General features: G+C 37.4%; 1 protein-coding gene across 2 annotated transcripts in view; it reads left to right on the forward strand.

The window, feature by feature from the left end:
* The window catches only part of LOC127648259 (neurabin-2-like), a 66,914-nt gene extending 47,860 nt beyond the window's left edge, over positions 1-19,054 (forward strand). For both annotated transcript variants that reach the window (XM_052132845.1, XM_052132846.1), the window contains exons 7-11: positions 11,489-11,632; positions 12,474-12,527; positions 12,676-12,905; positions 13,110-13,206; positions 15,327-19,054. In XM_052132845.1, coding sequence (XP_051988805.1) covers positions 11,489-11,632; positions 12,474-12,527; positions 12,676-12,905; positions 13,110-13,206; positions 15,327-15,380 — 579 coding nt within the window. In that variant the 3' untranslated portion in view covers positions 15,381-19,054. The remainder of the gene's footprint in view (positions 1-11,488; positions 11,633-12,473; positions 12,528-12,675; positions 12,906-13,109; positions 13,207-15,326) is intronic.
* Positions 19,055-23,353: the final 4,299 nt, after the last annotated feature.

Here is a 23,353-nt window from a genome sequence, read left to right on the forward strand (position 1 = left end):
AAAAAAAACGGTTGGTCAAGATTACGATCAAAGAACATATTTCAAATCAGCTATCAAATCTGACAATAGTGGAATCATATATTGTGATTCTTTACCTCAGATTACGCTAAAAAAAGCCATTTTCTCGGCTCGTATAGCTAATGTGCATGTGCGTTCTAAAGTTGATTTACAGGTGATGTCTGTATCTAAAAGGTGATTGGCTCTTTTAACTGTAAGGCGGGACTTCTTTTCTACATCTGTTGACCGTTGGGCGCTCAGAGCTCCTTGGTTGAGCATTCCAATTTCTCCCATTGATTTTAATAGAAGTGGCCCATCTCTGCTAAATAATCTCTGACCACACTGACATGAAATACAAAAAGGGCAGATCTTCCATGTTAATAAACACTTCACACAAACTAAACAGGAGCATGATGAGAGGTTAAATGAGAGGTTGAGACTGTAGAGATGTAAAGTTTGTTACCTGCAACAGCATGTCATCACTTTCCATTTCTAAAATAATAATCCCTTGGTGTATGTGAGAGACTCACAGGGAAATATTTTAAATGGTTCTTGGCAATGCATCAACACATCATTGCCACATCAACACTGTTTTCCATCAGTTTGAAATGTTCAAACTCAGAAATCAAGTTGCATCAAAAGACATGTTTTGTCTCTTAAAACAAATTCCTCAGCTAACACAATTTAAATGCATTAATACAGTTTTATCCTTTAATGATGGGTTATTAGAAGTGATTTTGGTGCATTCAACGTGGAAGACATTCTTTCATCGAGACAAAGGATTTCATCCTTTTTAGAGGAGTTCACAATAATTAGCTGTTTTAATTACACTGCACTTTTAACACGTTCATGCGGCATAAAGCAGGACATCCTGTACACATCACATAATTCTCCTCTACACCTACCCACGTCGCCATGGCGTGAAGGGAATTGATTAATAATTGAGATGTTGAGGAGTAGCACTTCTCACATTGGGTATTCTGTGAGATCTTGGGTATGAAAGTTAGGGCAGAGTTCCATGGCAGTGCATCTCGCAGATTGATTTGCCAGCTCAGTGCCCCCTCAGCGTGTTCTCCTCCGCAACACTGAGCCCACATCAGTCTGATGTTGTCTTAACGTTTGAGATGCGCCGAAACAGACAGTGTGTGCAGTTCTTCACCCACATGGCAGAGTTCAGGCGGGCACACGAGCTAAGGGTCAGTGCGGGGTGATGGCAAGAGAACTGAGATAGAAAATGCAGGAAACACAGAAGCCATCTAAATGATGATAATAAAATAATAAAAAAGGGGTCTCAAATTAAAGTGAATTGAAATAAATAAAATAAAATGTAATAATACAATTATAGTTATATTAAATTATATGAAGTTAAATTATTTATAAATAAAAATACATTCTTAATAAAGTATTAATATTATTATTACTTAAACATGTTTATTAATTTATTTACTATTTATCATGTATAAATAATACATATATTTTTATTTATGAGGCCTGCTTCGACACTGAAATGTAAAACAATTGTATTAATAGTAATTTCTATAATGTACATTTTATGTGTATTATTTTAGAATGAGTTTTATTGTTAACATAATTTTACAAATATTTATTTTTCTTTTTTTTAATAACAATAAATTATTCAAAAAGCTTAATATATTTTTTTAAAGTATTTTATTTATTTATTTAACATGGATATTTTTTATTTATTAAACCTGCTTAAACACCTTAAATATTGAGACTTCATAACCAAAATATATACATATATACTTATATAAATACATTTAAAAATAAATACTTGATAAACACAAATATAATAATAGTATTTTATATAATAAACATTTTACACACATTGTTTTAAAATGGGTTATTTTAATATTATTTTTTAAATATTAATTTTCTTATTTTTAACATAACACATTATTCAGACAGTTACTTTATTTTTTAAATATATTACATTTATTTTTTTATATATACAGTATATTTGGTGTATAAGACTCTGTTAAACACACCTAAAATATCGAGACTCTAGAACAATTAAGTTTGTTTTTTTAACTGGGAAAATAAATTTTCTGTGTAACAATGTTCACATTCTATAGCATATTTTATGTAATCGCTGTTCAATTTGTGTGCTAATAACCCTATCAGTGAGAAATTACATCATTTATACAGCATTTATATTACATCTTTCTCACAAAATCAACAAAGTGCTGCCATTCTTCAATTTTTCATGAAAATAGTAGTTATGTACTACTCAAATACAGAAATGATAATAACCTTCAAAATGAACAGATTATAAAGATTATCATTAACAGGAACAAAATGTGACATTAGAGGAACCAAGATTTTCTGTCACGATAAGTGTCATAAACTTAATGGCTGTTTGCCCAATACGAGTTTACACTGTTCCCTCATCCAGACAGGAAGTCATCACGGGGAATCTGCCAGCTCCTGTCCCAACTTGCAAATGGGGAAGTCCATTGTTAAAAAAGTTTGTTATAGCAGTGTATTTGTGGTGGCTCTGAGGGAGTGCCGGGTCAACTAGAGTTTTTGGGGTCAGAGTAATTGACCAAATGTCCTTGTGGGGCCCAGCCAGCGGTCCCCATGAGGGAAATGGCTAATCAAACATACAAAGCTATGCTTTTTTGAAAATGTAAAAAGGTTTCTGTGAGGGTTAGGATTAGAGGTAGGGTTAGGGGATACAAATTATTGTTAGATCTGTATAAAATCCATAAAATGCATGGAAGTCTGTAGAGAGTCCCCACAATGATATAAAAACAAGTTTGTGTGTGTGTGTCCTCTAGAGTCCCGCTGGCTCACAAACCATTTTAAATGTGGCACATCAATGTATCAAGTGGTTACATTTGTCTCGCATTGCTTTTATCAGGCTCTACTGCATCTTCCTGCAGCTGCATTTTCAATTCAAAATGGTGGTTGGCCAGTTACTGTTTTTTTCTTTCCTTTTTTCCATTTCCTGGAAGGTGTCTTCCCCTTGGTCCAACTGGTTTCTGATTAGCTCAAACCTGACATCTAGTGGACAACCTTATATACCTTACTAACACACTGATCAGACTTCAAAATTAGCCAATACACAGTCAATCATCAACATCACAGCATCTCAACCACCAACATTATGGACCCAAGGATGATTTTCGGCTTTCTAAATACGTAGGGCAAACCAATCTAGTCTGTTGCATATTAGACGTAAAACTAAAATTACTGTAGGGCCAAAAACAGATCATATTTTTTTTCCCATAAATCTAAGATCAGATATGCAAATCTAGCTCTCCATTGCACTGGACCGATGACAAAATCAAATAGAAGGACATAGAAAGACATTTGTGTCAAAGAATCTTTAATGGAGCATTAATAGTTCCCTGTTAGATTTGCTTGAAACGTTATTTTCATGCTTCTGCTTTGCTACCGTCGGACACATTAGCTTACTGCTCCATGCTTTGCTCCCTTGCTTTTGCATTTTAATCTTTAATTTTCATATCAGAAGTTCAGCAAAATGCTCAGAACAACATAATTTGGCACCCACTCTACAACTAGAGACTTTTGGGACTGATATTTTACTTAAAAAAATTAGTTTTTCTGTGAAAGTGGTCTACCAGCCTTCCTACAACTGGCAGTTTACATTCCTGATAAGGGACAACACAGCTTCATTCACACAGACAGACGAGAAAGAAAATGTCTCCTTTCAGATCAAACTCCACTTGCTGCACACACTGCAATAGACTTCTACAAAAAATCATAGTTCTTAAAACAAAACTACTTGCAGTATTGCCAACCTTGATGGAATACACAGGAGTGCATAACTATGGACCTCCTCAGCCTACAGCCGGTGAGTCCTATAAATCAAACGTTCCTTGACAGTCTATAATGAACTTAAAAAACCCACCAAAACAGATGGCAAAAATGACTGATGAAAGTTAGAACAAAAACCAATGGCATAAACACGTTAACCAACAAAAAAAAGTAAAAGGGTTCCACATATGTAGGAACTCCATATATTTGTCCCTCTACGCTGCTCCTCCCTGGCAACCCTCTACGTAGGCCAAATAAGTGCCCCTATTCTTGCCATAATCACCAAAACTAAGAACCACCTTAAGTGCCTCCCAAGCTATGCCCACAGAGGACACTGAGGACCAGATGGTCTCCATATAAACACTGATTTCAGCCTTGCAAAATGGATACATTAAAGCACCAACTATATGATTTCCTTTTCTCCATATGTGGCAGCACCTCTAAATTCACCAGGGCGTGATCTGATACTAAAATGTTTCCAATTGAGCAGTCAACAACAGATGAAATGAGAGACTTAGATATAAATAAAAAAATATCTATTCTATTGTAAATCTTATGGACTGAAAAAAAAATTATAGTCCCTACCAGATGGGTTCAAAAGTCTCCAAATATCTATAAGACCAAGATTTTTACACATCCTGTGAAACCTCAATGTTGCTTTAGGGGACTTGCACACTTTTGCTTCACTACGATAAAGGACTGAGTCCATCAAAAGATTAAAGTATCCTCCCAATATTATATCATGAGGGGTGCTAGCAGCTTGCAACATCCTTTCAAGATCTATAAAAAAGCCCTGATCATCAGCGTTAGGTGCGTAAATAGTAGCCAAAATCAACCTTTGTCCCTGAATTTTTGCTAAAACAATAATGACTCTTCCTAATTTATCTTTAATCTGTTTGAGACATATAAATTATAGATGCTTACTTATTATTGTAATGACTCCCCTGCTCTTACTTGAGCCAGCACTAAAGAAAAAATATTCATAAATATTCACAAATTTTTCAGCTTCCTGTGGGGAAAGATGCATTTACTGAAGAAACACTATATCATATTTCTTATGCTTAAGAAGAGAAATAACCTTCCTTCTTTTTATAGGATGCCCCAACCCATTCACATTCCACATGGAGAGAATGTGCTAATATTAACATTTGACATTTTGACATATGAGAACAAATAGATTATGTGTCAAAAACAAAATTATAGAGACCACATTCCAACATTAGTGCAACAATCAAACCACGAACACCCCTCAGAACCAAACAAATAGAGAAAATTCAAACATGTGCATTAACCCCGCGCATGACAGCGCCAACTGGCGTCCATCCCTCTAAACTCAAACAGTCCATGTACGCCTATGAGAGCCCCCGCAACAACTTTGCCATCGAATTGCTTAAGTCCTGTTTCTTTAAAAATTATGAGAGAGTTACACAACAACAGCTGATCTATAAAACAAACTCCAGCCAATAGGTGGAATAAACACAAAGAGCATGTAGATTCATCCACAAAACTGTCCCGAAGGTGTGCTATTCCACAAAACAAACTTAAGCCACTAGGTGGAACCAGCACAAAACGAAACAAAAAAGGCACTCAGTTCCTCGAAGAGTCAAGTGGATGTTCAGTGAGTTGGTCCATTCGGCTGCTACATGATTGCAACAATGACCTAATCACTCCAATTTCTTGCAAGAAATACTCCACAAAACAAACTGCAGCCAATAGGAGGCATAAGCACAAAGAACGTGCAGATTCATCCACTCAACAGTCCCGAAGAAGTGTTATTCCACAAAACGAAATCCAGCCACTAGGTGGAACCAGCACAAAATGAAACAAAAAAGGTACTCAGTTCCTCGAAGAGTCAAGTGGATGTTTAGAGAGTTTGTCTATTTGGCTACAACATGAGTACCACAAAATAACTAACTTAGTTCATTGACTTTATGAAGGACATCGCTTGCTGTGGGCATGTAAATGTCCTTAGCTTCTATTCTTAATTTGCCAAGGAACATCAGTGCAAAAGCGACCTTCCGTTGATGTAAGAGTTTCTTGCATTCTTTGAATCGATTCAAATAGACACGTTTCTGTCTTGTCGAATTCACAAAGCCTGGGAACAAGAAAATGGGAACAAGAAAATTCTTCCAAGAAAGCCTTCCTTTATTCATCACCTTGTGCAACACAAGATCTTTATCGGATGATCTCAGAAATTTGGCCAGAATTGATTGGGCCCTGTCTCCCTAACTCAAAATTTAAAAATGCTATTGATGGCATTGCTCCTATTTTGAGGGAAATGATGGCAAAACCCTGGAAGAAATAGTACAGCATCTTAAAACTTCAACCTGCTGTCTTGACACACTCCCCACAACATTTAAAAAAATGTGTTTAACTGTCTGGAAAAAGATCACATTTCCGAAGTCCCTGAAAACAGCAAGTTGTCTGGTTTCCGACTGCATCATAACACAGAAACAGTGCTCATAAATATCCTAAATGATATTCAGCTACATACTGATTCAGGCAAAATATCAATGCTGGTATCAATAGATCTCAGTGCTGCTTTCGACACTGTTGACCATAACATTCTCCTAGACAGATTGGAAAACTGGGTAGGGCTCTCTGGGACAATCCTCAGGAGGTTCAGGTCATATCTAAACGTTAGGGGTTACTATGTGAACATAGGCAACTATTAATCTGAGTTAACATTCATGAGGTGTAGAGTCCCACAAGGCTCAATTCTTGCACCACTCCCGTTTAACCTGTATAAGCTCCCACTAGGCCAAATTATGAAAAAGAAACAAATTGCATACCATAGCTTTGCAGACGATACCCAGATCTACCAGTCAAATGACTACAGCCGCATAGATGCTCTGTGCCAGTGCATTGATGAAATTAACAGTTGAATGTGCCAAAACTTCCTTCAGTTATACAATGACAAGACAGAGGTCATCGTGTTTGGCAACATGGCGAAATTGACTTCAAGGGCCTAAAGACAAAAAATCAAGTAAGAAATCTGGATGTCATTTTGGAGTCAGACCTTAATCAGAACTAAATCAGCCTACTATCATCTAAAAAATATAGCCAGAATTAGATGTTTTGTATCCAGTAAGACTTAGAGAAACTTGTTCATGCTTTCATCACCAGTAGGTTAGACTACTACAATTGACTCCAAACCGGCCTTCCCAAAAAGACCATTAGACACATGTTGCTCATTCAGAATGCTGCTGCCAGGATTCTCACCCGAACCAAAAAAATCTGAGCATATTACTCCAGTCCTCAGGTCTTTACACTGGCTTCCAGTTAAATTTAGAATTTATTTTAAAGTACCATTACTCGATAATAAATTGCTCAATAGCCTATGACCTAAATACATTTCAGATATGCTTGTTGCATATAAACCTAACATACCTCTCAGATCATTAGGATCGAGTCAGTTAGACATACAGAAGGTTCACTCAAAACAAGGTAAAACAGCGTTGAGCTATTATGCCACGGGCAGCTGGAACCAGCTTCCAGAAGAGGTTAGATGTGCCCCAACAGTAGCCACATTTAAATCCAGACTGAAAACACTTCTGTTTAGCTGTGCATTTTCTGACTAAGCATTGTGCTGCACTTATTGATTTCAATGAAATCATTTTGCTTTTGTATTCAATTTTTTCTTTCATTTTAATTATTTTGTATCTCATCGAATTGTGATGCCTATTGAACCTATAGAGAACAATCAGTAAACTCTCTCATTTGATTATTGCAAAACCTGACTCTGAGTTTGTATTCTTCAATATCCATATTGAGGACCCAGCTGTCGCCCCCTACAGCTTATGGTGGAACAATGCAGGCAATTTTATCGGTGTACACTTGATGAACCAACAAAAAAAAAGAAAATTTTTTGTTAGGGACTATCTGATGGAGAGATTGAGTGAAGTACTGCTGTTAGTACCTGAATAAAAGAGGCCTAAGACAGCCCGTACTGAGAGTGGGCGGGAGTGGTTCTGACAGTCCACGCATATGTTCTAGTCCTCACTTGGAGTCTTTATTAAGAATCTAGCAGTTGGTAGATATCACACCCGGATGTAGTGGAATCTTGATTAGAATGTGAGGATGACATTAAAGACATCCACAGAAGGATGGCGCAAATAATATTCTGCAGACTTTGAATGGGAAAACCTCATCTCTCTTGGTGTCTCAACTCAGACAGGGGCGCCCCGAGTTTAGGAAAAGATAGATAGCAGATTATTTTAGTTCAGATTAGATATTAATTTTTCTTGTTTTATATACACAGTGTTGGCATTGGTTGATCTGGGTACACTGAGATCTGTCTTTGAGACTAAAATTAAAGGGGACAATATTTCATCCCCGGCCTGAGCTGTGGAACCTTCATGTTTGGCCCCTGAAGGGTACCAACTGAGGGACACTGGGTTTTCACCTGAAGTTATCGAGACCATTCTAAGTGCTAGGGCTCCCTCTACTAGAAGAAGTTACGCAAATAAATGGGGTGTCTTTGAAAGATGGTGCAGTGCATATAATGCAGATCCAGTTAACTGCCAGATTGCTTCAGTTCTGGACTTCCTGCAGGAAAAATTATCAGCAGGCTCATGCCCTGCCACTCTATCGGCTTGCCACGCCTTGATTGACGTGGGTGCCATTGGGGAGACATCCTCTGCTCGCTCGCTTCGTTCGTGGAGCCATGCGACTGAGACCTCCTGCTAGGACCAGGATCCCTTCATGGGACTTGGCAATAGTCCTTGAGGGTCTGGTTGAGACCCCCTTCGAACCTCTAGAGTCAGCGTCTGATAAACGTCTTATGGCAATTACTTCTCTAAAAAGAATTGGGGATCTACAGGCTCTGTCTGTCTAGCCAGCCAGCTTAGATTTTGCCCCAGGAATGGCTAAAGCAATTGTGCACCCTCATCCTGACTACCTGCATAAGGTTTCTTTCTCGACTGTACATTCGGTCACTCTCGAAGCCTTCTGCTCCCCTCCGTTTATAACGCCGGAGCAGGAAAGACTTCACGGACTTTGTCCAGTCCGTGCCCTTCAGACTTATGTCCACCGCACTAGACAGTGGCGTAAGTCAGGGCAACTATTCGTTTGCCATGGGGGCCGCAACAGGGGGGCGGCCGCCACCAAGTAGACTATGTCGCACTGGGTGAGGGACGCTATTGCCCTGGCCTACGAGGTGCGCGGTCAAGCTTCGCCAGTAGGTATCAGGGCTCACTCTACCAGAGGGGTCACCTCCTCTAAAGCCTTCGCTAGAGGTGTCCATCCGCAGCATGTTTGTGATGCGGCAGGCTGGTCCTCTCCGCACACATTTATAAGATTCTATAATTTGGATTAGGGTTGCAACGGTATGAGATTTTCACGGTATAACCGTCTCAGAAAATATCACGGTTTCACAGTATCACGGTATACGGTTTTACACAATTTGTATTATCAGTGAAAACATAAGGGTTATTTATTTATTTATTTTTGAGCAAACACTTTATTATAATTGAAACTTGAAACCATTTATTTTATTGAAGTATGTGTAAAAAAGTCTCCCTTTTGAAAATAAAATAAATAGAAAAAATAAGAAAGGTAACAGAATTATAAATATGATAGAAAAAATATAATGTAACTATAACATGTTATATAATTTAAGCATGTTAGTTTACATGTTATCATTGCATGTTAAATGAACTACTAAATGAAAAATAACATCAGCTGTGTGAGCTTTTAAAGTAATGTCCTATGATTATTAATAATTAACATATACTGTAGACAGCTCCTGTCTGTACCTTTAACACAGTGCTTCTCAACTGGTTTTGCTTCAGGACAGATTTTACATTTTACACAGTGTATCTGTGACTAATGGGACTATTCTGTAATTGTTTTAAGTATTGTATTGCTCTACATAGATAGATTATTTTCTATCAGGCATTAAAATACTGAATGAAGGCTGTGCTTATAAATGTATTTTACCATCTCTACTTCCCTGTTAATTTATTATTCAGTTTAACACTCTCTACATCAGGTGTCTGTTTTAATAAAAAAAGAATGACATTTATAGAACTTTTAATGTTTGTTTCAAAGCGGGCGAGTTTACTGTTTTTTCTAAAACATTACACGTTTACATGCTAAAAGGGTCATGATGCGGGTCTCCTTGAGGGTTTTTCAACACTCAACAGAATAACACCGGCTGCATGCCTATGATAAATTATTACTGCAATAGTTAGATTAACATACAGGTACGAAGGGACTTCAACATTTCTAAATTGCACAAATAAAAAATACATACACTTATTAATATCTGGCTTGCTTTTGCTCGCATGTTAACGATTACTCCTCCGTGCGTCAATGATGCCGAGATCTACATCTATATTTAATTTTATCACTGAGAACGTTTACCTGCAAAGTAGCACCAAACATCACAATCAGCCTCAAGAATGGACACAGAGTAGCCGTATAACACATTTCCTTGAGCAGAATATTGCACTACAGATTGCTAAATTTGTTCAAAGGGGAAAGTGAGAGACAGAAAAAGTGCCAGATTGCACAAAATAAGTATTACATTAGACAGAATATTTCCAATTTGCGCAAGTATAAATCTCAAACCGGGGGTGTTGCGTATCTTATTTGGCAACCCTTAGCATGTTAAACGCTTGTGGAGATGCGTTAGGTCCCAATCCAAGTTAATTGAAATATCCAATGAAAAAATTCAAAATTAAACCATGTGGAGGGCCTGATCCAGACCGCGGGCTGTAAATTGCCCATGTTTGCTTTAGCTGTTTGCGAGATTATCTTTAAATCTGCCTCCGCAGTCCTAAATAGGCCATCACTTGGGCGGCAGCCAACATATCTTCAATGGGAGAACCATGGCATTGTTCTTTCCCTGCTGTCCATGACCCAGTCCAACTAGACCAATTGAGAAACACTGCTTTAACTCACACACACTCATGTCAGTCCCCCTGCCCTCGCTTCTCTCTGACATTTTATCCGCAGCATTTGTGTGTGTGTGTGTGTCTGTCGCAAGTTGACGAGTCTGACAGGCAAACAAGGAGGAAAGGAGATGCGCACGCGTATGTGAGATTCTCCATCAGGTTGCATTTTCTCAATACCGTAGATAAGCAAATGTACATGGTATGATAACCGTCAATTTTTAAATCGTGGTATACCATGAAACCGGTATACCGCTGCAACCCTAGTTTGGATGTTGATGCCACTCTTATGTCCTTGAGTCAACATCACAAGCTCATGTCTCATGACCTCTCGCGCTCTTGTGAGCACAACTACACAACTGTAAGGGGTCCGGACATCCACAGTGTGGTGGCGTGGGTATTCTCGTTCCCAAAGCGCTAAATCAGCACAGCATCAAAGTGTAGCTTTTTGATGGGGAATGTCTCGGGTTACTTAATAGTAACCCCTGTTCCCTGATAAAAGCGGAACGAGATGCTGCGCTTCATTGCTGCACTGGGATGCCCCAGGACTGCTCTCCAGACAAAATACCTGACGATGCACCTGTGATGCATCTATTTATAGCCGTGCTACAGGTGCATCCAATGAAGTCATCAGCAGAGGCTATAAAGTCTAGTCAATTTCATTGCTTTTATCAGGGAACAGGGGTTACAGTTAAGTAACCCGAGACGTTCTCCTGATTTTTATACAATTTTATTATTTTTATTTTATTTTTATATAACTTTTTATTCTTATGCTTTTCTGTCTCTATGTTCAGACGGGTGAGTATGCCACAGATGAGGAAGACGAGATGAGCCCCATGTTTCCCAATGCCATCGAGGTGTTTGACCTGGCAGAGAATGAGGACATGCTTTCGCCTGCGGAGATGGACCCAGAGAAACTTACACACAAGTTTAAGGAGGTCAGTGAGGAAACACATGGGGAAACTGCTGGAACTGACTGCTTAGAAAATCTTCACAAAGGGTGTTCAAACAAACCAACAAACCTATATATATATATATATATATATATATATATATATATATATATATATATATACATATTATATATTATACTTATATTATAGATAATATACTTAATTATTAAGTAGGGAAGCAATATTGTGATAAAGTGAGCCAAACTTTGGATTTTGCTCATAGCTGATATTACAACTTTTAAACTATGACCAATAGCCAATATTACAACTTGATACTTTTTCTGTTTTTTATTTTTTACTTTAAGCTTTCACACTAAAGCTACATATTGAAATTTGGCTGATATTTTGGCTGATATCTGATAATTATTTTTACGCTATCACCTATTATCGACAAGATGTTCGTGATTATATCTTTATATCTTTACGTTTTTGTTTTTTTTGTCTTGAAAAGTTAGATAATATAGATATAGATAGATAGTGTATAAAACATGGATAATCATTTAGTAGATTTAAAACATAGCATAGAAAGAGTGTGTAGTCTACAGTTTGAATAGAAAACAAATGGGTATTTTCACATATACACCTTTCAATATCTGCCTAATCATACTAATACTGATAATTTAAATAAAATGCTATTATTGACCCATATCGATATGGATACTGATATATTGTGCATTCCTAAATTTATGTTTGAACTTAAATTAAATATAAATTATTTAACCATGTGTTAGACATAAACACCTGTAAAATGTGAAATCAAAAGTAACATTTACATTGTTCCATAATGCATGGATATTGAGTAGTATCTTCATTTCTGTGTCTTCAGCTCCAGATAAAGCATGCTGTGACCCAAGCTGAGATTCAGCAGCTCAAGAGAAAGGTACACCTTTCAAAGATGCCACATTTCATTGTTTTTCTATATTTTAAGTTACATTTTCCAAGGTAATAATCATTTTGAAAAGATCTGAAAACAACCTTAGTTTACCCTTGAAGTGACAAGGTGTCTCTCTCTCCCTGTCTCTCTATAGCTGGCTCATGCTGAGCAGGATAAGCTGCGCTGGCGTATGGAGAGGGCTCAGTTGGAGCAGACGGTGAGGGAGAATAAAGAGCGGATGGAGAAGTTGGAGGGGTATTGGATGGAGGCTCAGAGCTTGTGCCAAGCAGTGGACGAGCACCTGAAAGAGACGCAGGCGCAGTACCAGGCACTGGAGCGCAAATATAGCAAAGCCAAACGCCTCATCAAAGAGTATCAGCAGAAGTGAGTGAGGGGTTGTGGGAATTGTAGTCTCTTGAGTGGATAATGAATGAGGCTTAATATAAAGCTGGTTACTTTAATGAAGAACACTAGATGAAGAGAATGTCATGGGGTTTGTAGTTTTGGATTGAAGTGTTTTGCAATAGTTAAAAAAAGCTAAATGTTGGAGAATGTACAATTGTGTTGTGTATGTGTGTTTCAATGCAGAGAGATTGAGTATTTAAAAAAGGAAACTGCCCAGCGCAGATCACAAGAGGAATTCGAGGCCTGTCACAAGGTGGAGACAGAAAATCTCCAGGAGAAGGTATGTGACTTTTGTCAGATTATTCCATTATGTTTCATTCAACTTTTCATTGAATACATATATTTATTAAATGTAACAAATACATAATAATTCCCACCGGGATTTCGCTGCACTTTTTCTTGATTATTGTGGCCCAAAATGACTGAAGTTTGTAGGAGTTCAAGAGGTAAAATCCGTGATATGGCTAAAACGAGTTGAAGACCCTCTTTTTTGGTTAAAGTTTTTGCCTCAGACAATGCAAGTAAACTTTGGTGAGGTTAAAAGAGTAGACCTACAATAAAACTGTAAACTAAAACAAATATCTAGGCCTGCCACGATTATAACATCTCGTGAATGTGATCTTTTGATCTAAACAATCTGACGTGATTATTTGCAAAAACCTGAAGAGCGTATGATGTAGTGTGATGTACATGCACTGTCTGCTGTCCCGTGAAAGTTTAGACAAGCATTTGTAATGATTGTAAACGCAAAGTGCTCCATTCCAATTTAATTTAACAATCGTGTAAAGGCAAATGGTCGTTTCGAGTTCATACACGCTGTTGACTCTGTGCTTACTCTGTTACTGTGGGGATGATAGAATGGCGGCTGTGCGTCTGGATAATCTGGTGCGTCTCAACTGCAAAAAGCTTTGAGCATTCATTTGCGATCGGACTATACCACAGATTCACATTTTTTTTTTTTTTTTTTTACAATTGTATGCTTCCGCAAATAATGTGGAGAGAGGTTGAATTTGCATTAATTCTTGCAAAATCCTGGAAGCACTGCATAATGTTTTTCTATTTGTCACTGGTGGCAACTCAACTTGAACTGGAATAGTTCACCCAAAACTGAAAATGTTCTCATAATTTACTTACCCTTATGCCATCCCAGATGTGTATGAATCTGCTGAACTCAAATGAAGATTTTTAGAAGAATATCTCATCTCTTTTGGCCCATACAATGCAAGTGAATGGGTAGCAAAATGTTGAAGCTCCAAAAACCACATTAGTCAGCATAAAAGTATTTCATAAGTCTCCAGTGGTTAAATCCATGTCTTCAGAAGCAATATGAGTAAGAAACAGTTAATCATTTAAGTACTTTTTTTGAACTATATATTCTCCTCCCTACTCAGTCAATCTCCATATTAACTTTCACTTTCACATTCTTCAAATTTATTTTGGTGATTCACATTCTTCATGCATATTGCCCCCTACTGGGCAGGGAGAAGAATTTCTAGCAAAAAAAATCACTTCTGAAGGTTTGGATTAAAACACTGGAGTCAAATGGATTACTTTTATGAAGCCTTTATGTGCTTTTTGCAGCATCCACATTTTTTTCACCATTCACATGCAATTTATGAACCTACAGAGCAGAAATAGTCTTCTAAAAATCATAATTTGTGTTCTGCAGAAGAAAGAAAGTCATACACATCTGGGATGGCATGAGGGTAAATGATGAGAGAATTTACATTTTTGGGTGAACAATCCTTTTAACATTAGCCAAACTTTCGGCATGTTTATACTAGTTACCTAAAAAAAACATCTGGTTGAATGGCACAGGCATTTAAAAGTAACTCTGTCACCCCCTTGTGTATTAAGTTTGCCAAAACAGTAGAACGCACATTATGTATCCACAGTTTTCCTGGCCAACCATTGGGGGGGGTGCCATGATGATTCTAATTGCCGCTGGACTGTTTTCTAGTTCTGGTCTCATGAGAAGAATGCAAAAAACTTCTGAAAAGAGCATTCCATGGGAAACAAACATTTGAAGTGTTAGATGGTGTTAAAATAAGTTCAGGCTCAATTTGGGCAGTTGTTGGCTGTCAAAACAACTCAAAGTGGTTGACGGGTAAGGCACTGTCAAAAGACGGTCAGCTCGACTCTGCAAATTATTGGCACTATGGAGCCACATTTTTTTAATTTGGCAATTTTTACAAATTGAATATGCCATACATCACATTATAAGCATACGACGATGGGACTGGACCCTGAAAACCGGAAAACAGGCCTCCGTTATGAACCGTCACATTCAGGAAAATGTTGATAACCAGACCACACATTTCAATGCGTTGGCCAAACTGTACTGCTTGTGTACTAGACCAGAGTAAGATTCCCCCTAACTTCTATGTGTCTTCCTCTCAGCTTACTGATTTAGAGTCAAAGGTTGGTGCCCTGAAGGATCTGGAGCCTTCGTAAGTCTCCGGCTTCAGAAAAGATGGACAGAACAAAAGAAACGCCTTCAACCCTGCCCACTCTACCCTCCGACCACATTTTCCCTCCATGGCCTGAAACTGAACTGAAGAACAGGAATCATGATGAGGGGTGTGACCGGGGACATAGAGGGAACAATCACTGTACCAGACGCCTGAGGGACGTCAACCCAATAGCCCAACAGGAGGCCCTTTTTATACATCCATTTAGTCATGTTTTCCTTATTTCTGTTTAAGCTCCCTCACAAGTATTATGAGCCTCTCTGAAGTCGGTAGGAATGTAGAACGGTAAATGAACACAACTCAAATGCTTGCATCAGAAAACAAAAACAGTGTACTTCTGGTCTTAATCAGAGGAGGATTGGAGTGAGGGGTGTTCTGTATAGCAATGATTGACAAGAGGACTGTTTGTATATATTATTGCATATATTTAAATATTAAAAATGCTTAAGCAAAATGCTGGGGGGGAGGAGAGGGGTAAGGGCTTTACCTTTTTTCACATATAGGCAAATAATACAGTGAAAAAATTGTCCATTTACTTTTTTTTTGCATGGCAAAAGAGATGTTTTCAGGTAATTTATTTTTACTTTTAAGAACAAAATTGGCAAACAGGGTGAGAAATGTGTAAGCTTGATATTTAGAGTTAGCATTCACAGGCTTCTAATGTTTGCTTTCTGTAACAAAACGACACATTTATGAAATGAATAGGGGCTAATGAGTAATGGTTTCTTCAAAAAGAAAACATCACTTTTAAACTCTTATTGGGTGCAATGCTTATGTGAAACTCAGAACCGTTCAGAGGTACCGTATGCCTCTCACCTCTGGTCTCGGTTACATTACAGTTATGAGACTATACAGTACATTCAGATAAGAATTCTGCACCAATCAGACATATGTTGTATTGCTACCCAAACTGTTTCATCAGCCCTCACTGTTAACCCAGTCTTTTAGTGTGTTTACAGATATATTGGTCTCTGGAGTCTATGTTAAGTGCATTCAGATTGCACTGCAGAGAGCCCTGGAGAATCCTAATTTGTTATGCCTGTTGGCTGTCCTACTTTTTTGATTGATTCAGTATTATCATTCCACGAACTACAATGTGGAATCTCCTTTTTGTTATTAAGTGGTGTTAAGAGTCACTTTTGTCTTCTATGTTTTAACCACAGATGTTTAAATGTGTTTAATTTTATTTTTAAGTCATACTCCTGGGAAAACTGGAATTTTGACACAACAATTGATGGAGAACGTTTGAGGAGGGAATTCACAAAGAATGAATTGTGGCCATTAAAAGTGCTGTTTGTTGGCACGCACTCTCTGCACTGGTTTAGTGGCCAATTCACTGAAGGAATTATGCAGATCAGGCAAACGCGCAAAATCTGTCCTGAACGCAATTTGCACGGTGCAGCTTTTTGTGCTGAAGTACCACATGCAAAAGTGCTGTAGGTGTTTAGTGAATTCACCCCTGAAACTTTGAGGGTATGTGTCACCTTGTTGTGTCAGGACCTGCTTCTGCAACACAAATTGAAACCACAGAACTAGTCTCAACTCGGCATGATAACTCAACCAAGTTAAGAGATATTGGGCGTCATTCATAATACACAAGCAGAACTAATTTCTGTGTAAATTGCCTGTAAAACCAAATTGTCGCACTAAAAAAACTGACAACACATTTTAATTAGGGATGTCCTGATACCATTTTTTTTTGAGAACAAGTCTGATTACTGATACTAACTTTTCGGTTCTCCCGATACCGATAGTTGTTTGTTTATTTTTGTCACATAAAGTAACAGAGCATCACAGACAGTGGCATAACAACAGGGAGTGGAGGGTGGACAGGACCTGAGGTGACAGGGGGTTTTCGGTTTAATAATCATACTGGAACATAATGTGATTTTAATTTGTGCGATGAATGACATTCGTACGTCGGATAGTTTCATTTATTTTTACAAACCCGAGTACAAGTACATGAGCGCTGTATCAGAGTACAGTACAGGAATACAGTATCAGTATCGTGACATCCTTACAGTCGTGGCATCATGATTGAACAATAGTTTTTAAAGCATTAAACTTTCTTTTGACACATTCTGCAACGGGAAAATGGTTTACAATTTACACAAATTCAGTGTCTCAATTAATGAATGAGGCTCACTGATTTGAGTGCAGATAAACATTCCCAAATGATTGACTATTTACATGAGCAGTGTTGAGAATTCATTCTCGAGAGTATTTATTTAATTTGATATGATAACTGTGTTTTGTTCTTTTCTGTGTTGGTCCTCTTGTGTAAATCAAAGAAGTCCATCCATTTTGTTTCAAAAGTTTCAAGTATATGTTTTTTTTTATACAAGAAACTCTGAACCATTGTGAAGTATTGAAAGCCCTTGTGATTATCAGGGTTTCTTACCCTTTCTTTCCCCAAAGTGTTTTATTGTTGTCATAGACATCAGCTGCTCATTTCTACATATTTCTTTTAACAGTACAAGTCATCACGTATTTTCCATGTTTTGAAAATTTTGAAAGCTGATATCTGCATCCCAACAACAGGACAATGTTTTAATTATAGAAATGACAACACAGATGATAAGAATCTTAATTATGGTATTCTGAGGGCAGTTCTGGCATCTTTGAATGTTGATCGTCCTAAACTGTTATTAGCCTGAGTATGTTTATTTCCAGTTTTGCCTTCAAAGTTACCTTAAAGATTTTTTTGGAAACTTTTTCTTCTTCTTTTTCCACTAACCCTGGGACTATCATCTGCGTTTAGAAGACGATTACTGCTCTGAAAGCCATTTTAAAGCTATTAACCAAGTGCAGACCATTTTTCTGAGAAATACCTCCATTTTAAGGATATTGGATCATTCCACAATGGTTGATGCCATGGTAAATCTAAAAAACGGACCCATTTTGAGGGCTTTTTTCATTCTGGACAGCTGCACAACCTCAAGGAAATCATCATCTTTAAAGAACTTGGCAAGATATACCAACAGCACCAACATATTTGCTGTGTACAGTTCTGAGCATCTGTTTGCAGTGTTTTAACACGCTGGCTAGTACACAACAACCTTGTGTGTGGATTTCTGGATGGCAAATTTATACAAGAAAACGTTAAAAAAAAAATTGTATCCCTGTGCGTTATACTGTAGAAACAAACGTGTTATGGTGGAAACATAAAGATAGAACACTGAATCTTGTCAATGCTTAAAATTAAATTTCACACGTTTAGCATAGCTTAGCTTAGCTGCCTTTAATGAAATGAATTTGCTTCCATGTACAGAAAAGGACTCGGTGTTGCTCTCCTCAATTTCTGGTGTAATAGTTGCTTCCACTTTATATTTGGTGTCTAATAAAGTGAACACAGAATAAACTTCATTTGAAGTTATTACGTTGAACAAGCATTTACAACTCAACAAGTAATTAAGTAATTACGGTGCATTTAAAGAATTATGAGCACATTTGTTTGACACCTAACGTAAAGCTGAAATGCCACTTATGTTTGTTTTACACTCGACTCCATTTCCTCTGTATTGATTTTACTTTTCTTCTTTTACCCATGCCATGTAAATTGCTACCACGTGAAACCTGAGGAAGGCGTGCTTCATTTGAAGTATCATCATCTTGCATAATTACTGTCATTAAAAATAAATGCAGAAATGTGCTGATCAACTGTCTTGAATTTGTCAGATCTTTGCGAGCATTATTTACATTGGCCCTCTGTAGGCTACCACTGTTGAGCAGGAAGTTTCTTATATTTTTTTACTGGAAAATATTAGGCCTAATATTTAACGAAGCTTTGAAGCTGCCTCTTTGGATTAAAGTCACACAATTCAGTCACAGTTTGGATTATGACACAACATAATCACTTTCCGGCACTGTAATCTTTTCACTGTGTAATTTAATTTGATATACAGTACACTGTAATAGATACTTTCAACGATCAGCCACAACATTAAACCCACCTGCCCCACTGGTGCCGCCAAATCAGCCCTGATCCAAGTGCGTAGATTTGGCTTTAATATTGGGGGGTTGTACTTGCTTGTTTTGATTATTGGGGGGTTACCACTTTTCCCCCACCATCCCCCCTGAAAACTATACCCCTACTCTGACCCGTCTAGGCATGGACTCCACCAGACCTTTGATGGTGTCCTGTGGTATCTGGCACCAAGACATTAGCAGCAGATCCTTTAAGTCTGTATGGGGCCTCCATGGATCGGTCTTGTTGGCCCAGCACATCCCATAGATGCTCAGTCGGATTGAGATCTGGGGAATTTCGAGGCCAAGTCAACACCTTGAACACTTTTTCATGTTCCTCAAACTAGGGTGAATTATCCTGCTGAAAGAGGCCACTGCCATCAGGGAATACCGTTGCCATGAAGGGGTGTATGTGGTCTGCAACAATCTTTAGGTAGGTGGTACGTGTCAAAGTAACATTCAAATGAATGCCATGACCCAAGGTTTCCCAGCAGAACATTGCCCAGAGCATCACACCGTCTCTGTCAGCCTGCCTTCTTTCCATAGTGCATCCGCTACAATCACTTCCACAGGTAAACGATGCACGCGCACCTGGCTGTCCACATTATCTAAAAGAAAACTTGATTCATCAGACCAGGCCACCTTTTTCCTTTGCTCCATGGTCCAGTTCTGACGCTCACGTGCCCATTGTAGGCGGTGGACATGGGTCAGCATGGGCAATCTGACCGGTCAGAGTTCAATTATATGTAGTGTGTTGTGTTATGACACCTTTCTATCATGACCAGCAATACGTTTATCAGCAATTTGTGCTAGAGTAACTCATCTGTGGGATCGGACCAGACGGGCTAGCTTTCGCTTCCCACGCGCATCAATAAGCCTTGGGCGCCCGATATATATATTGAATGTATTTTATAATTTAACTCCTTTACTGAACAATATTATTAGATAATTAAAGACTTTACACTTGTTGGGTGAATCCAATTAAAATGGCATGCTTTTTGTGTGTCTGACGGAGTTGACACAAATGACAGTAAGATGTAAGTTAAAAATATACCTATATATATTTTGTCAAATTAATTTAGTATAAAAAAAATTAAAAACCCTTTACCCTCATCCCTTATCTCAAGAATCAGTGAGCTCACTCCTGATAACCATTGAATTACTTTATTGTCTTTATAGTATGAAGGTAAAATAGTCCCTAAATGATTTGCATGCGCAGAGAAAGATTTGTGAAAGCTTAAATGAAGTTACAAGCAGGCTTGGGAGTTACAAAATATATGTAACAGGATTACGTATTTAAAATAAAAAACATAAGTAACTGTATTTCACTACAGTTACAATTTAAATTATTGGTAATTAGAATACAGTTACATTCAAAAGGTATTTTGATAACTGAAGAGATTACTTTGCATTTTATTGTCATTTGTGTCATTTAATATTTATTCCTTTCAGATGGAAAACATTTATACATATCAACGATGTGATCCAAAGTGCATTTGAACAGCGGTGAAACACTTTCTTATGATGTGTTACATTCATACGCGCAACAGAGAAGTACGTTTGAAGTAAGTTCGGAGCAGAAGAAATAAAAATAAACCTCGTGTAAATTATCAGCTTTACGCTAAGCTAAAATGCTATTTCTAGCCATTTTACATGCAGATGTTACCAGACACCATTGTATTTTTTTATCTAGAAAATTCACGTTGGATCATAATTTATTTTTTCTAGAAAGACAAAAACTTTACTTAAAAACTTAAAACTTAATCTATTTTGTTGTTGGATTGCTAAATGTAGATTGCACTTAACTTTTACTCAAATTGAACAAGTTCTTACTTAAAATCACTCCAAAATAAAATTAAAGTAATCTACATTTAGCAATCCAACAACAAAATAAATTAAACAAATGTAAAATTCAAGTCACTTTCAGGAGGAATATCAAAACATTGTGTAACCTCGAGTTTAGCAGTCCAACATAAAATCTCTCCAAAATAAAGTGAATGTTGGACTGTAATTACCAGTTAAAACGGGGCTATTTTTGTTGCAGAATAATGCCCTGCAGTGCACACTTTGTTTCTTGTACATTTGTTTGTGTTTAAGAGAATATAATTTATTAAAATATTGAAATATTAATGACAAGTATTTATTTTGGGTTAATTAATTGTTATATTAATCAAGAAATAATACAAAATAATATTTAGAACAATCGGCAAATTAGTCGAATATCGAAAAAATAATCGTTAGATTAATCAATAAAAAAATAATCGTTAGGTGCAGCCCTAAGAATGTATTTTTAACATGTGTGTTTTGTCTTACTGTACTGGCAGAATTTTTATAGTCAAAACAAGTGAAAATATCTACCAGTGCTGAAGAAGTAATCCAAAGTATTTAGATTACGTTACTGACCTTGAATAATAATCAAGGAATAATCCGATATACACTGTTCCACCTAACCTTTTGTTGCGCTAACACTTTTGACACAAACGTCTCATTGAAAAGAGTTTTGCAAACATGAGGTGGAATGCGGGTCTATCTGCTTCTAGTAACCAATCAAATGAGGTTTTCCTTGACCAGTTTACTTTGACCCGATTGGTTCAATAACATGACAGAAAGCTTCTTCTTCATATGACTCAGTGTCATTCCTCTGGGTATCTCTCCTCTCTTAAATATTAAACTGAAATATTAAAACAAACACAATCTTTTATTGTGAGAGTAAAGTTGAGCTGGCACCATTTGTTGATATAAATATGATATAAATGACAATCTGGGGCCCAAATGTTTCTTCTTGATGCTGTTCATTATTTTAATTAGATTTTAATTACTTTTGATTTTCATTGGCTTGGTAAATTGATGGATGGATGGAATCCGGTAAGAAACCAATATTTTACCTGTTCAAACAAACAAATTAAAACTTAAATGGATTAATCACCTATTAAGCCTTGAGTCATTGTAAATATGCGTTTAATAACAATACATGTCAAAACATAGCATACAAGAATGAGGGAAAGAAGCTGGATGCTGACAAGGCTGAGGGAGCATGTCTGATGAAGGTTAGTGATAAACAAAAGCAAGTAGATGTTTAAGCTTTCAGTTCAATTTGTATTTCAATTTATCTTTCTCTCTCTCTCTCTCAAAATAAAACCAAAAGTATTTTGGATACATAGTACAGCCATTTTTGTGCCTTTTGTAGGTGTTGGATGGATGGGGACAAGGTGGACTTTTCATTTCTTTATGTGTATAGAATGAGACAGCCTTGACCAAAACTAATCTTATTTCGATAGATTTTACACTCGTTGTTACTCTAAAAATACATGATGAAAAGAAATTTTGGGGGCTCCTGGGAGAGTATGCCCAGAACCCCTAAAAGAGGCTTAGCCCACCCATCCATGGATTTCTATTGACGTCCCTGTTAGGTACTAACCACTGCATACCGGAAACACCCCACAGGACATGCTGTTTTGGAGATGCTCTGACCCAGTCGTCTAAGCCATCACAATTTGGCCCTTCTCAAAGTCTCTCAGATCCTTACGCTTGCCCATTCTTCCTGCTTCCAACACGTGAAATTCAAGAACTGACACTTGCTGCCTAATTTATCCCACCTCTTGACAGGTGCCATTGTATCAAGATAAGAAATGTTATTCATATACCTGTCAGTGGTTTTAATGTTGTGGCTGACCAGTGTATTCATTCCATGTAAATGTCACGTCATTGACAGGAATGGCTAGAATTTCAAAGGTAAGACACTTTAGGACAAATACCAATGACATTTATGAAAACAGTATGAGTAAAAAATAAAAAGAAACTGAAGAGCGATAGAACCAAAATGCAAATATGAATATTCTCTAATTTTCTCACCCTCATGCCAACCAAGATGTTCATGACTTTTATTCTTCTGTAGACCACAAATGAAGATTTTAAGAATATCTCAGCTTTGTAGGTCCATACAATGCAAGTGAATGGTGACCAAAACTTTGAAGCTCCAAAAAGCACATA

This window comes from Xyrauchen texanus, chromosome 8, assembly GCF_025860055.1.
Source record: "Xyrauchen texanus isolate HMW12.3.18 chromosome 8, RBS_HiC_50CHRs, whole genome shotgun sequence".
NCBI classification, from domain to species: Eukaryota; Metazoa; Chordata; class Actinopteri; order Cypriniformes; family Catostomidae; genus Xyrauchen; species Xyrauchen texanus.